We start from the raw sequence: 16,561 nt of genomic DNA on the forward strand, positions 1-16,561 counted from the left end.
GGGACAGCAGCTGCATTTATTGAATATAAACACTATAATAAATGTTGTAAATCAGCAATCCGGAAGGCAAAGAAAGGAAATGAAGAGTGCATTGCGGAGGAGGCAAAGACTAACCCCAAAAAGTTTTTTAAATATATGAATAGTAAAAAGATGCAGGTTCAGAGTGTTGCTCCATTAAATAATGGTACCAGTATGATTATAACATACAGAAAAGGCAAATGTGCTAAATCAGCTATTTTCTTCAGTGTATACAATAGAGAAGTCTGAGTTCCCAGGCTCACTTCATAGCTGCACTGATGGCTCAGCTCAATCTAGTCAGTGTCTGACTCAGGATATGATCCAGAAAGTTTTAATAAAAATTTATGTAAACAAGGCTCCAGGGCCTGATGGCATACACCCCCTGGGTTCTAAGAGAGCTTAGTTCAGTTTTAGACCAGACCCTATTTCTGATTTTCTCAGATTCGCTTTCATCTGGTATGGTACCTTTGGATTGGAGAAAAGATGATGTCATTCCAATATTTAAAAATGGATTACGATCTCAGCCTGGCAATTATAGGCCAGTAAATTTGACATCTGTGGTGGGCAAATTATTTGAAGGCTTGTAAAAGGATCACATTCAAAATTTTGTCCTAGTTAATGGCATTATGAGCAGCTATCAGCATGGCTTTATGAAAGATCAAGCAGGGAGGTCCCTTGCGTCTTAATGAAGTAGTTTGCACATGGATAGGAAACTGGCTACAAAATCAGGTACAGAGGGTGGCTGTTAAGGTTCTTAGTGGGGTCCCTCAGGGCTCGGTATTGGGTCCACTTTTATTTAGCTTGTTTATTAATATCTATGGGGAGGGTATTGTAAGTAATGTATCAGTGTTTGCAGATGACACAAAACTATCCAGCCCAATAAATTCCATCCAGGATGTGGCATCTTTGCAACAGGATCTTGACAAACTGGCAGTCTGGGTAGCTAAGTGGCAAATGAGATTCAATGTTGATAAATGTAAAGTCATGCACCTGGGATGTAAAAATATTCAAGCCACTTACACCCTTAATGGGACTGCACTAGACAAATCCGTTATGGAAAAGGACCTTGGAGTCCTTGTAGATGATAAACTTGGCTGTAGTAAGCAATGTCAGTCAGCAGCATCAAGGGCAAATAAGGCCTTAAACTGTATTAAAAGGGGCATTGATTCACAACAGGAAGTGGTCATTCTTCCACTTTATAGAGCACTGGTAAGGCCCTATATAGAATATGCTGTACAGTTTTGGTCTCCATCACTAAAACAGGACATTTTTTTATTAGAGAGGGTGCAGAAAAGGGAACTAAGCTGGTAAAAGGTATGGAAAATCTAAGCTATGAAGAAAGACTGGCCAAATTGGGGATGTTCACACTGGAGAAGAGACGTTTAAGGGGTGATATGATAACTAGGTATAAATATATAAGGGGATCATATAATAATCTCTCTAAAGCTTTATTTACCAGTAGGTGTTTCCAGCTGACACAAGTCACCCATTCTGTTCAGAAGAAAAGAGGTTCCTAAATATTTGGAAGGGGTTTTTACAGTGAGAGCTGTGAATTATTTCCCTGAATCAGTTGTACTGATTAGATAGCTATAAGAAGGGGTTGGATGGCTTTTTAGCAAGTGAGGGAATACATGGTTATGGAAAATAGTTCATAGTACAAGGGAGGATAGTTCATAGTACAAGTTGATCCAGGGGCTAGTTTGATTGCCATTTTGGAGTCAGGAAGGAATTTTTCCCCCTCTGAGGAAAATTGGAGAGGCTTGCCTTCCTCTGCATCAACTGGCAGTTAGGCAGGTTAAAAATAAGTTAAAAGGTTGAACTTGATGGACATGTGTCTTTTTTCAACCTAACTTACTATGTTACTAAATAAAGTACATAAAAGCTTTCTAATTTCTACTTTGTATTTAGCCTATTTAAATGAAACTACTTCTCAGAGAGGCGGTATTCTGAAGTTTGCCTTCACTTATCCTATATTTCTATAATGGACATGGATGGTATTCTACATGTAACGTGACGAAAAGTGGGGCTATCTTTCTGTGCAAAACCAACAGTGACCCCTTAAAGGACCCCGCCTAGCACCAGTAAATAGAGAAGTGTTACCTTTGCAAATTATAGTATAATATTGCTTACGGAACAAGTTAATTTTTTTTACTGAAAATTTTTTTTTCATGTTAAGAAGGGGCCCAGCAAGCCCCATGTTCTGCAAATCATGTGACCATTCCATGTCAGTTTTTGTCAATATCATGACCCTAAGTTTCATATAATAGCCATTTGTGCCTAGGGTTACAGAGGAGGGTTTTAAATAAAAAAAAAAATACAATTGAAATTTACCTGCTTATCACAATTACTGGGCCATGTGAAGAATAAAAAAAAGATGGTTAATGCTGGTTAATGCACCCTCATAGTCTTTAAAGCGGAAGCCATAAAAGGAATGTGTTTCACATTTCACACATAGCTGTGAGGCATCTCATAAAAAGTCACAAAGATGCTGCACACTTATTCATTCTTTTTTCACCCCTATCACTGACCTTCATGGGAGTGAGAGAACCAGATCTGGGAGGTGCCAGCCCCATGGGGTCCCCTGTAGGTAGTTTCTTGGGGGGAGTTTGATGCTCCTGTTGTATGCGCTGATGCTGCTGCTGAACCCAGGCTGCTACTCAGGAAACTGCCCATGAAAGAGGGTGAGGAGTTTGCCATTAAACCGCTCCCAGCTGCAAAAAAGAAAAAGGAAACCAGTTTCAGTAAACCTGCACTTGGGCTATATCTTTAGTATAATTATATGTTGTATTTATTATACCATAAACCAACAGTATTAGGCCACAAAACACTTATAGCAATTATAGGCCAGTAAGTTTGACATTAGAGGTGGGCAAATTATTTGAAGGCTTACTAAGGGATCACATTCAAAAATTTGTCCTAGTGACAAATGAAGAATTGGTCATGTCAGACAAATGTCATTGCTTTTTATGATGAGGTAAATAAAATGCTGGACAGTGGGAGGCAGTAGATGTGATCTATTTGGATTTTGCCAAAGTGTTTGATACCATGCCCCACAAACGACTGCTTTCTAAACTAAGGTCTGTTGGGCTTAATAAAGTCGTTTGCACATGGATAGGAAACTGGTTACAGGATCGGGTACAGAGGGTGGTTGTTAACAGTGCATTCACAGCTTGGAGTAAGGTTCTTAGTGAGGGCAGGGCAGCCATCAGGGGGGACAGGGGGGAGAGTTGTAGGGGGCCCCGAGGGTAAGGGGGGGCCCCGGCCACGCCACACTTACTTGATTAGCCGGCCCCCCATCTTTCTGAGAGCTGCTGACTTTTATAATGCCTTGGCCACCAATTTTTGCCACCAATTTTTTTTCTAGCCACCAATATTTTTTAATGGGGGGGCCCTGGCCACAAATGTTTTTTTATGGGGGGCCCTGACCACTAATATCTTTTTATTTTTTATTAACATGTGGGAACCCTAGCCACCAATATTTGTTTTGTTTTTCTACTGTGTGGTGGGGAGGGCGGACCTGTAGGTGGGGCTTGCGGTGGGCGCAGCCCAGGGGGCCCAGGAAATTTTGTCGTACGGGGCCCTGCGATTTCTGATGGCGGTCCTGCCCTCAGGGCTCGGTATTGGGTCCCCTTTTAGCTTGTTCATTAGGAGAGGGTATTGTAAGTAATGTATCAGTGTTTGCAGATAACACAAAACTATCCAGCCCAATTAATTCTATCCAGGATGTGGCATCCTTGCAACAGGATCTTGACAAACTGGCAATCTGGGCAGCTAAGTGGCAAATGAGATTCAATGTTGATAAATGTAAAGTCATGCACCTGGTATGTAAAAATATCCAAGCCACAATTAATTCCATCCAGGATGCGGCATCCTTGCAACAGGATCTTGACAAACTGGCAATCTGGGCAGCTAAGTGGCAAATGAGATTCAATGTTGATAAATGTAAAGTCATGCACCTGGGATGTAAAAATATCCAAGCCACGTATACCCTTAATTGGACTGCACTAGGCAAATCCATTATGGAAAAGGACCTTGAAGTCCTTCTAGATGATAAACTTGGCTGTAGCAAGAAATGCCAGTCAGCAGCATCAAGGGCAAGTAAGGTCTTGAGCTGTATTAAAAGGGGCATAGATTGAAGGGAGGAGGGGTCATTCTTCCATTTTATAAAGCACTGGTAAGGCCCCACCTAGAATATGCTGTACAGTTTTGGTCTCCAGTGCTCAAACAGAACATTACTGAATTAAAGAGGGTACAGAGAAGGGCAACTAAGCTGGTAAAAGGTATGGAAAAATTTTAGTTATGAGGAAAGTCTGGCCAAATTGGGTATGTTCACGCTGGAGAAGAGGCGCTTAAGGGGTGATATAATAACTATGTATAAATAGTTAGTTATATTATATAATAATCTCTCTAATGCTTTATTTACCAGTAGGCATTTCCAGCTGACACAAGGTTTTCCATTCCGATTAGAAGAAAAGAGGTTCCGCCCAAATATTCAGAAGGGGTTTTTTTTTACAGTGAGAGCTATGAAGATGTGGAATTCTGTCCCTGAATCAGTTGTACAGGCTGATACATTAGATAGCTTAAAAATATGCATTGGATGGCTTTTTAGCAAGTGAGGGAACACAGGGTTATGGAAGATAGCTCACAGTACAAGTTGATCCAGGGATCCGATTGCAATTTTGGAGTCAGGAATGATTTTTTTCCCCCTCTGAGGCAAATTGAGGAGGCTTCAGATGGGTTTTTTTTGCCTTCCTCTGGATCAACTAGCAGTTAGGCAGGTTAAAAGGTTGAACTTGATTGGACGTATATCTTTTTTCAACCTAACTTACTATGTTACTATGTTACATTGTGCACAAAATATAGCTGCTGGGGAAATGTTCAATTGTACATTAAAGAGAGCTGCCACATAGCTTGGGTCATCTATTGCAGTGCTGTCCAAATTCTGTGGTACAGAGGGCCAGAATTTTACTGGTCTACATGGTGGAGGGCCGATAATTGACACACCCAAAGAGCATGGGGCAGGCAGAGTATGGCACACACAGGTAGCATGGGGCAGACAGAGTATGATACACACAAGGAGCATGGGGCAGACAGAGTATGGCACACACAGGGTGCATGGGGCAGACAGAGTATGCACACACAGGGAGAATGTGGCAGACAGGGTATGGCACACACACACAAGAGTAGGACAGGTAAAGTATGGAACACACAGAGTATAAGGCAGGCAGAGTATGGCTCACACACAGGGAGCATAGGGCAGGCAGAGTATGGCACACACAGGGAGCATAGGGCAGGCAGAACAGAGCAGGAGACAGGCTAACCCATCAGAATGTAATACATAGAGTGACACAATGCTAGTGCCCCATTAGCATTTTGAATAAGGTGTGAACACGTGAACAATGTGAGCAGTTTCAGTTTGGGTCTCATGTGTGAACAGTACAGGGCTTTAGGGTGGGAACAATAGAGGTGTCACAGGTGTGAACAAAACAGGGCCATTACATGTGTCAACAATACAGCTGATTACAGTTTGAATTTGAGGTTTAAACAATGCAGGGGCCAGTTAATCTCTGCAGTGATACCTTTTAAACTTTACACATGGTAAGCAGATACAGAAGGCAGATTTTCATGTGAAGGGCCACACAAGGGGGGTCGTGGGCCACATGCGGCCTGGGAGCCACCAGTTGAACAGCCCTGATCTATTGCATAGGCACAAGACCTGTATTTGTTAAAAAGCATGTGCTGCTGTCAATAAAAAATGCTCTACTTAGATGAGCAATGACAAATCGTATCCATGCATATATACAGAGATAATATTATGCGTTCTTGTGCTATATGTCTGATTATTAAGATAAAATATAGTGAAATATACTGTATAGGTAAGATTGTAAAAACGTAGTTCTAGCATACGGTCGGTTTAGAAATGGAAAAGGAGTATCTTGTAACAGACAAAAGATTAACATTAAAAACTTGATCCCAAATTAGATCTGGCCTACTGGTGCCTGAGTCTCTGGGGTTATCCAGTCCTGGGCATCCTCCTATAAAGTCCTGCCCCAGTGGGAGTTTTCCAGTAAGGCCAGTCTGATGGAATCAAATCATTTGTCAGATCTGAGCTATGTATACAATGGGTGTAATCTTGATTATTGGCTCTTTCCTCTCAGCCTTTGGACACTCCAAAGGGGGATTCTAGACTTAATCTCATGTAGGTGCATCCCTTAACAACCTGACTATTGCTGGACAATTCCAAGGAAGCCCACAGCTCAGCATATACATGAATGGTGGTTTACTATTGCTTTTATCAGCATCACTAGGTTCACTACCCCTGCAGCAACTACTTGCAATTCATGGGCATGCTTATTATAGCCCTTCTTACTTCCTATTATTATTCCAGTATCATTTATTATTCCAGTAAGGAAATTACATGAAATCTTGTTCCGTATTCACAAACACTATTCTACATGATTACTGTATTCCATTATTTACATCCCCTGAGCTAGACATGAGAGAAGTCCATTACATGTAACTGTTCATAAAACCTCTGCTGCTTATCCAAATATGGGGCAAATATTGCCATGAAGGAATTTTGTACCAATGTGTGCCACAAAATGGAAATTTTTGACAAGTTCAATCAGCTGGTGCCCTTGTTCTTTTCAAGGCAACTCCTCTCTGCTACATTCCCCATCATACCAAAGACAAGGTTATGTAGACTATTAAAGCATCCATATGTTAAATAAAGTCCTAAATAAGCAGCACATGCACAAGTTACGCAACTGCTTCTCATATCAAGATGCTTTAGTTGAGATTGTATCCAACGTCAACCAATAAAGGACTTGATAAGCTTTCCCCAGGCACCATAGACAGGCACCACTGAATATAATGATTTGAGCGGCTTGCAATGTGATCTGCAAGGTGGATGGATGAGGAGCAAGGAAGAGCCTACTTACCCAAGTAGTACATGATGCAAAAGATCAGTTAGGTCTTCCCCAATAATCCATTTTTACTGTGTATCCCAGGCACTTAAGAGACTGTTAAATAGCTTCATGATGAGAAAACAGAGAAAGAAACAGGATTTGCCAGCCCAACAGCATCCATTCACAAGAGAAAATAGCAAAGGAAATAGTTACACGGATTGTAAAAAGAAAGTTTTATTGTGAGATCATACGGTGGCGGTTCCCTCTGGGACAGAAGCCGTGGAAATATGTACACACTGACCCAATCACTGCCGGGCAGGACCAAAGCAATTTGCTATAGATTTTGTCAAACATTTCTGCAATGTACTGCTGAGGGCATCCTGGCTCTCGTGCCATATCTCCCCTTGGGTAAAATGTGTTTCTAAGCAAAAAAAAAAGGGGGTAAAAAAAATCAGAAAGCAATTTGTGTCTGATATAAAACAGGTCTGGGCTGTTGGGGATGGGTGGAAAAAGGAGGGGGGGGGTCCTCCCACACCACCAGACTGCTCCCTTCTAAATGCTTTGGAAATGAGTGTCCTGTGTGGTTTAAGGGGAAAATATCTACTCCCTATTCCTGTTTAACCCTGTGACATTTTTTCTCACTAAAATGAGTTCAAGAGAACTTAAAATAGGCAAGGTAACCCCCAATAGGAAATGCTTAATCAATTTCACTCACTGAAGATAGAAGGAAATGCTGGATTATACCACCACAAATTAAAAATTTGAGCAAACAAATAAAATATGTAATGCCAGGAATAATCTGTAAATGAGGCGTTGCTCCATAAATAGGGATCTCTGGGCTCAGACTCCAGGAAAGTTTGGGCCCCCTTGTCAAGCCTTGCTTTAACCTTCATTTATCTATTCTTTCAGTGATGAAAAGTTAGACTATAGGTTCTGTAGTCCACAAATTAGATTATAAAACAAGTGAAGTTAGGCCACAATGAAAAACAGTGTTCAGAAATAAGAAGTACAAAAGTTTGTTAGAAATCTTCAGTAAATCATATTGACAATGGTTAATCTGATCATGGCACTGTATTCATCTGTTTGTACATGCATATTATATATTTTTTATGTATACTGTCACACTGTTTTTGTTTTGTTTGTTTTTTCTAAAAAAAAAACTACCCATGTACTCTAGTGAAACAGTGTCCTCCAGTGGTCAAACTGAGAATTTTTTTCTGGTATTACCTCTCAGGCAGGGCAGTGTGTGTCTGTGTGAGTGTCTGTATTTGTGTCTGTGTGAGTGTCTGTGTGAGTGTCTGTATTTGTGTCTGTGCGTGTCTGTGTATTGTGTGTCTTTGTGTGTCTCTGTGTGTGTGTCTGTCTGTGTGTCTGTCTGGGTGCATGTGTCTGATGTGTCTGTCTGGGTGTGTCTGTCTGTGCGTGTGTATGTATGTGTGTGTCTGTCTCTGTGTGCCCCACATACGACTGCTTTCTAAACTAAGGTCTGTTGGGCTTAATGAAGATGCACGTGGATAGGAAACTGGCTACAGGATTGGGTACAGAGGGTGGTTGTTAATGGGACATTCTCTACTTGGAGTAAGGTTCTTAGTGGGGTCCCCCAGGGCTCAGTATTGGGTCCACTTTTTTTTAACTTGTACATTACTGACTTAGGGGAGGGATTTGTAAGTAATGTATCAGTTTTTGCAGATGACACAAAAGTATCCAGCCCAATTAATTCCATCCAAGATGTGGCATCCTTGCAACAGGATCTTGACAAACTGGCAATCTGGGCAGCTAAGTGGCAAATGAGATTCAATGTTGATAAATGTAAGGTCATGCACCTGGGATGTAAAAATATCCAAGCCACTTATACCCTTAATGGGACTGCACTAGGCAAATCCATAATGGAAAAAGACCTTGGAGTCCTTGTAGATGATAAACTTGGCTGTAGCAAGCAATGGCAGTCAGCAGCATCAAGGGCAAATAAGGTCTTGAGCTGTATTAAAAGGGGCATAGAGTCAAGGGAGGAGGGGGTCATTCTTCCACTGTATAGAGCACTTGTAAGGCCCCATTTAGAATATGCCGTACAGTTTTGGTCTCCATCGCTCAAACAGGACATTATTGTATGAGAGAGGGTGCAGAGAAGGGCAACTAAGCTGGTAAAAGGTATTGCAAATCTTAGCTATGAGGAAAGACTGGCCAAATTGGGGATGTTCACGCTGGAGAAGAGGCGCTTAAGGGGTGATATGATAACTATGTATAAATATATAAGGGGATCATATAATAATCTCTCTAATGCTTTATTTACCAGTAGGTCTTTCCAGCTGACATGAGGTCACTCATTCCGATTAGAAGAAAAGAGGTTCCGCCTAAATATTCGGAAGGGTTTTTTTTTTAGATAGCTTTAAGAAGGGGTTGCATAGCTTTTTAGCAAGTGAGGGAATACAGGGTTATGGGAAATAGCTCATAGTAAAAGTTGATCCAGGGACTAGTCCATTTTGGAGTCAGGAAGGAAATTTTCCCCCTCTGAGGCAAATTGGAGAGGCTTCAGATGGTTTTTTTTTGCCTTCCTCTGGATCAACTGGCAGGTAGTTAATAAAAAAAAAAAAAAAGAACGAACTCGATGGACATGTCTTTTTTCAACCTTACTTACTATGTATGTGTCTGTGTGTGTGACAGACACACACACAGACAGACACACCCAGACAGACACACCAGACTCACGCACCCAGTGTGTGTGTCTGTGTATGAGTCTGTGTGTGTGTAGGTGTCTGGGTGTGTGTTTGTGTGTCTGGGTTGTGTTTGTGGGTGTCTGGGTGTGTCTGTCTGGGTGTCTGTGTGTGTCTGTCTGGGTGTCTGTGTGTGTCTGTCTGGGTGTCTGTGTGTGTGTGTGTGTGTGTGTGTCTGGGTGTCTCTGTGTGTGTGTCTGGGTGTCTCTGTGTGTGTGTCTGGGTGTCTCTGTGTGTGTCTGGGTGTCTCTGTGTGAGTCTGCGTGTGTGTCTGGGTGTGTCTACGTGCCTGTGTGTGTGTCTGTGTGTGTCCATGTGTTCCTGTGTCTATGTGCCTGTGTGTGTGTCCATGTGTTCCTGTGTCTATGTGTCTTTGTGTGTGTCTGTGTGTGTCCATGTGTGTGCGTGCCTGCGTATCTGTTTGCGTGTCTGTGTGTGTGCCTGCGTGTCTGTTTGTTTGTCTGTCTGTATGTGTCTGTGTGTGTGTCTGTGTGCTTGTGTGTCTGTCTGTGTGTCTGTCTGTATGTCTGTGTGTGCGTGTGTGCATGTGTGTGTGTGTCTGTGTGTGTGTGTGTCTGTGTGTATCTGTGTTTATCTGTGTGTATGTATCTGTGTGTGTCTGACTGTATGTGTTGGTCTGTGTGTGTCTGTGTGTGTGTGTGTGTGTGTGTGTGTGTGTGTGCCTGTCTGTCTGTGTGTGTGTGTCTGTGTGTGTGTGTGTGTGCCTGTCTGTGTGTCTGTGTGTCTGTCTATCTGTGTGTGTGTCTGTGTTTGTATCTGTATTTCTGTGCGTGCGTGTCTTTGTGTGTGTGTCTGTGTATTGTGTGTCTGTGTGTGTATATGTGTGTTTGTGTGAGTCTGCGTGTGTGTCTTGGTGTGTCTATGTGCCTGTGTGTGTGTCTTTGTGTGTCTGTGTGTGTCCATGTGTGCCTGCGTGTGTCTGTCTGTGTGTGTGTGTGCCTGTGTGTGTCCACGTGTGCCTGCGTGTCTGTGTGTATTTCTTTGTGTGTGTCTGTGTGTGTGTGTGTCTGTGTGTGTGTCTGTGTGTGTGTCTGTGTGTGTGTCTGTGTGTGTCTGCGTGTGGGTGTCTGGGTGTGTGTGTCTGGGTGTGTGTGTCTGGGCGTGTGTGTCTGGGCGTGTCTGTCTGGGCGTGTCTGTCTGGGTGTGTCTGTCTGTCTCTGTATGTGTCTGTCTGTCTCTGTATGTGTCTGTCTGTCTCTGTATGTGTCTGTATGTCTGGGTGCTTGTGTCTGGTGTGATTGTCTCTATATGTGTCGGTGTGTGTGACAGACACACACATACAGACACACGCACAGACAGACACACCCAGACAGACACACCAGACTCACGCACCCAGTGTGTGTGTCTGTGTGAGTCTGTGTGTGAGTCTGTGTGTGAGTCTGTGTGTGAGTCTGTGTGTGAGTCTGTGTGTGAGTCTGTGTGTGAGTCTGTGTGTGAGTCTGTGTGTGAGTCTGTGTGTGAGTCTGGGTCTGTGTGCGTGTGTCTGGGTCTGTGTGTCTGGGTCTGTGTGCGTGTCTGTGTGCGTGCGTGTCTGTGTGCGTGCGTGTCTGTGTGCGTGCATGCGTGTCTGTGTGCGTGCGTGTGTGTACAAACTGTGGTTAGTGGAAAGGCTTATCATCCTAGCTTTTATAGCATACCCCTCATATACCCCTACTAAAATATACTTTAAAAAAAATGAGCAAATGAAGAGCTCAATTGCAGCTGAGGCTAAGACTAACCCCAAAAGGTTTTTTTAAGTATATTAATAGTAAAAAAAAATGGGGGTTGAGAGTGTTGTTCCTTTTAATAGTGGTACCAGTATGGTTGTAACAAAAAACAGGCAAGTCGTTTCATCTGGTATGGTACTTATGTATTGGAGAAAAGCTGATGTCATTGCAATATTTAAAAAGGGATTACGATCTCAGCCTGGCAATTAAAGGCCAGTAAGTTTGACATCTGTGGTGGGCAAATTATTTGAAGGCTTGTTAAGGGATCACATTCAAATTTGTGTCTTAGTGAGAGGCATTATACGCAGCAATCAGCATGGCATTATGAAGGACAGGTCAAGTCAGACAAATTTCAGTGGGGGAGCAGTAGATGTGATCTATTTGGATTTTGCCAAAGCGTTTCATACCGTGCCCCACAAACGACTGCTTTCTAAATTAAGGACTGTTGGGCTTAATGAAGTTGTTTGCACATGGATAGAAAACTGGCTACAGGATCGGGTACAGAGGGTGGTTGTTAATGGTACATTCTCTACTTGGAGTAAGGTTCATAGTGGGGTCTTTCAGGGCTTGGTATTGGGTCCATTCGAATTTAACTGGTTCATTAATGACTTAGGGGAGGTTATTGTAAGTAATGTATCGGTGTTTGCAGATGGCACAAAACGATCCATCCCAATTAATTCCATCCAGGATGTGGCATCCTTGCAACAGGATCTTGACAAACTGGCAATCTGGCCAGCTAAGTGGCAAATGAGATTAAATGTTGATAAATGTAAAGTCATGCACCTGGGATGTAAAAATATCCAAGCCACTTATACCCTTAATTGGACTGCACTAGGCAAATCCCTAATGGAAAAGGACATTGGAGTCCTTGTAGAAAATAAGCTTGGCTGTAGCAAGCAATGCCAGCCAGCAACATCAAGGGCAAATAAGGTATTAAGCTGTATTAAAAGGGGCAATGATTCATGGCAGGAATGGGTGATTCTTCCACTGTATAGAGCACTGGTAAGGCCCCCATCTAGAATATGCCGTTAATAATAAATATACCTGCGCCTGGTGGTCTAGTGGGATGGCGGGAACTTGATGGACATGTGTCTTTTTCAACCAAACTTACTATGTTACTAAAAGCAATTTCTGCCTTTAGATTCTGCAAGACAAATTAAAAAGAGATACTGTTCTGGGTAAATTAAAATATTTACCTTGTTAACATTGTTGGTGTTTGAGGGTATAATAAAAAGAGTACCCTTATTAATTAACATAAATGTAAATAAAAATATTGCTTTCTTTATTCCAACTAGACTAAATAAAGCTAAGTGCTAACTGGTTACAGTGGGTTACTGAAAAGAATCAAATCTGCAACTACTTCAGTAATTGAGGGCCTGGTACCCACAAATGCTTGTAATATATAACACCCAGTTTGGTTCCAGACTGCTGCAGTCAGACTAGCAAGTTTATTGCTATGTATGATTTGTCTAATTTCAGGGTCAAAAAATTAAACAGACAAACATTATGGTTTAAAGGGGTGGTTCACCTTTAAGGCATTGTTTAGTCTGTTATAGAATGACCAATTCTAAGAAACTTTTCAATTGGTTTTCAGTATTGTTATTGCTACTTTTTATTACTCATCTTTCTATTCCCTCTCATAGTCTAGTCCCTCTCCTATTCATATCCAAGCCTCTTATTCAAATCAGTGCATGGTTGCTAGGGTAATTTGGTCCCCAGGTACCAGATTGCTTAAAATGTAAATTGAAGAGCTGCTGAATAAAAAGCTAAATAACTCAAAAACCTTAAAAAATAAAAAATGAAAACCAATTGCATATTGTCTGAGAATATCCCTCTGTAGATCATACTAAAAGTTATCTCAGAGGTGAACCACTCCTTTAATATGGCCTGAGTTGTCATTTAATGGGCTACTTGCTGTTTTTATCCACTTCTATAAAAGATGTAAACAGAACCAGTGCTGGTTACAGAGCTAAACAACATTCAGCCCAAACTGTAGTGTCCTATCACAAGTAAATGCAAGAGTTGTTGTTACCACAGTCTATGTGCATGTCCCCATTTCAATCATGTTCTGTCTGTGACTTACAAGACGCCCTGCATAAACCAGCAAAGTCCTTTGTGCAACCTTCTCCCTTGGGTCTTGGCACTGTCTGCAATGGGTGCTATAGCTGTCTTCATTTGTGTACGATGCTTATCTTAGTGGGCAGGGTGCCAAACCACAGTGAACAAACACACTGCACTTCTAGCCTCCCACATGCAAAAGCCACAGTGTTGTTGGTGATAAGTAGGAAATAAGGATACACCACAGTTATAGTGTCACTTGCACACAATGGATGATTCCCCACTGCACTGCCAGTGGCAAGTATAATTGTGGCCCACAACAGCTTTTTATAGACCGGCAGTGTCATAGATGGCAAAAAAAAGCACAAACAGACATTGCATGCATACACTACAGTCTCATTATTGCATAAAATTTATGAATATAAAATACACAAGCTCATAGGCATCCACGGAGCACCATGGATGGGCTATGTAGATATAGAGGTTACTCAAGAACTTCCCCTCACCAGTGCACCAATACTGGCACAGGGATAGACAGGCCTGGATTTGTGGAAAGGCCATCAAGGCCTGGGCCTAGGATGGCAGGATTTTGAGGGGCGGCTGCCCAACCACACCCACACTGGTTCAGAAACACTGAGGATGCACAGGAGATACAATAGTTTTTTTTAAATTTTCTGTGCGCAAATCATCATTGCTCTAGCCCAATGGTGACAATTTGCACAAGTAAAGGGGAGAGGACAGGTGGTGATGAACTGCATCGGGCCTAGAGGCACACGCTGTGTAAATCTGGCCCTGGGGATAGATGGGAAACAGACACTGGACATTTGCTTTCACTTATTGCAAGAAGGTTGTGTTATTCTCCATCAAATCCCCTTTTCTAATAGAAGCTGTGAATGGAGCAAGGGACTGGCTCTGGGGACATCTATGGGTTCCTGAGAACGAAGCCTTATTCCTGTCTCCCACACCCCTTTCCATGCCTTTCCAATCCGCCCCTTTGTAGAGCACCAGTCCCAGAGGTTTTCTACCCGCCTGGTCCATCAGCCAGGTTCCCAGGCTTCATCTGCTGTGTTTTACACACATATACACACACACAGCACTCTGCATCGTTACACGACCTGCTCCCCTTCACCAGCAATTCTGGCCAGATGCTGTATCAGTGGCTTCCAAAGCTACTCTGTAATAACTATTGTTTGGCCAAACCAACCCACACAGATTCCAACAAAATACTTGCTTGTTTGGCAACAGATTTGGGTCTCACACTTTCTCTTTCAGTCTGATATTACTAGACCTGGACAACTACCAAGAGTTGGGAGCAAGATTCCCAAAATTTCACTCTCTGCTCTTAATGTCTGAGATATTTTCTGCCTTCTAAAACATGCAAAGTATAATTAGCATAACCCTGTCAATACTACAGAGAGGTGAGAGTTTTGATGTAATTTCTGAAACCATTACAATGTTAATTTGGTTTTGCACGGCTCTTACAATAATCCTGCAAGCTGAAAAGAAAGGATAAGGTGCATTTTATTGTTCCTTCTGCAAGCTATTTAGGTCACGTAAACCCTAAAATACAATTCACTAATATTTTCTGACCAAACAAACTGTAATTAAAGATTAGAGATTATCCTCTTTTTAACCCAGAAATGTGCCCTCTTTGTTATCAAACCTGCCCTTCTTCAACCACTCTAGTAGAGACATAAGTGTGGTACCAGCTCTGCAGCCTCATCTATCTATCTATCTATCTATCTATCTATATATATATATTACATAGGGAGTAGTGTTGCACCTAGACATATCCAGTTAAAAGGTTACTCTAGCAAGGCCGACATTTCTATGATCTTACATGCTGGAAAGATGGCAAACTGGGCTGTGGACATGGTAAGAGTTACGGAGCTGATCAGTTCCACATGCATCCCAACACTTTGGAAATATAAAGAGGGACAAAAACATTTTTTTTAGCTACCCCCTAATTACCTTATTTATTTTAAAACATGTGGCAGGTTATGAAAGTTTGAACACATTCTGTGGTTTTTATGTGTTATAGTTTTTCTAAAGAAGATGAACTGCTCTTTAAGCTGCAAGAGACCTGCTTATCTTAAATAGTTACAATTGTTTTTTTGCTTATCTTAAATGGTATCTAAGTGCACCTGCCAGGTATTCTGCCAAAACCAAGTTTTAGAAACTTTGTGAAATTGTATCTTTTTTTTGCTGTTCAGTGCAGCAGTTCAAAGAGAAGTTCAAAATCTGCATTCCCACAAAACAGAAATAGTCTTGCTATACAGGAACTTTAATTTCAGTGCCACATGACTATGCAGGGAATGAATGGCCGCCCCTGGCTTCTTGATCTGCTTGAGAAGTGTTTGTGTGTGCTTGTGTGTTTAGCAGCACCAATGAGTAAGCCTTCACAGACATTCCTCTATGGCCAGTCACTGGAGAGTCCCTAAACTAATTCTGTATCCCCTATGAAGCAGCCCTTAAGCTTCCAAGGGGGGAAAACAGACTTTAGGTAATGATGCGGCTATGAATGAATAAAACATGCATTTGTAACAATTTAAATTTAAGAGACAATTGTAACAACCTAAGATAAGTAGGTCTCTCTTGGGGAAACTGTGATATGCAGTTTAAATGGCAATTCACACAGAAATGTGTTTAGACTTTCATAACCTGACAAATTTTGTTAAATGAACATGGTAATTAGGTGGTGTGGCCACAAAATGGGTGTGGTGAACATTTTGACACGATCCGCTACAAAACTTTTGGGTTGGCTACTGGCTGATAAACACAGTCAGGAGCAAAATGTGAAGGTTCCAAAAAAGGTAAGGAGGTCAGGGCCATTAATATGCTCTACTTAGATGTGACTGTAAAATTTAAAGCATTCAGAATCAAGAGCACAGGTGTATCAGTGTTATTCATTAAAAAGGACCTTACAATAAATTCAGGGTGCTTACCCATTTTATTGAATGCTATGGAGTGAGCCATAAAAAACAAACAGTCCCTTTGTAAAATATATAATGAAGCAATAGAATTCTTTTTTTTTTTTATATTTAAAGTTTTTTTATTGTTTTTCCAGTCACAAATTTACAATAATAACATCATATATATTACAGAAAAAAATAAAGGAAGAAAGAAAAGAGATTGACTC

The 16,561-nt window shown here is 41.7% G+C and overlaps 1 protein-coding gene across 7 annotated transcripts in view; it reads right to left on the minus strand.

The window, feature by feature from the left end:
* The window catches only part of bahcc1.L (BAH domain and coiled-coil containing 1 L homeolog), a 220,223-nt gene that overhangs the window by 109,223 nt on the left and 94,439 nt on the right, over nt 1-16,561 (minus strand). For all 7 annotated transcript variants that reach the window (XM_041576469.1, XM_041576471.1, XM_041576470.1 and 4 more), the window contains one exon: nt 2,547-2,729. In XM_041576469.1, coding sequence (XP_041432403.1) covers nt 2,547-2,729 — 183 coding nt within the window. The remainder of the gene's footprint in view (nt 1-2,546; nt 2,730-16,561) is intronic.

The sequence above is a fragment of the Xenopus laevis genome, chromosome 9_10L, assembly GCF_017654675.1.
Source record: "Xenopus laevis strain J_2021 chromosome 9_10L, Xenopus_laevis_v10.1, whole genome shotgun sequence".
In the NCBI taxonomy this organism is placed as follows: domain Eukaryota; kingdom Metazoa; phylum Chordata; class Amphibia; order Anura; family Pipidae; genus Xenopus; species Xenopus laevis.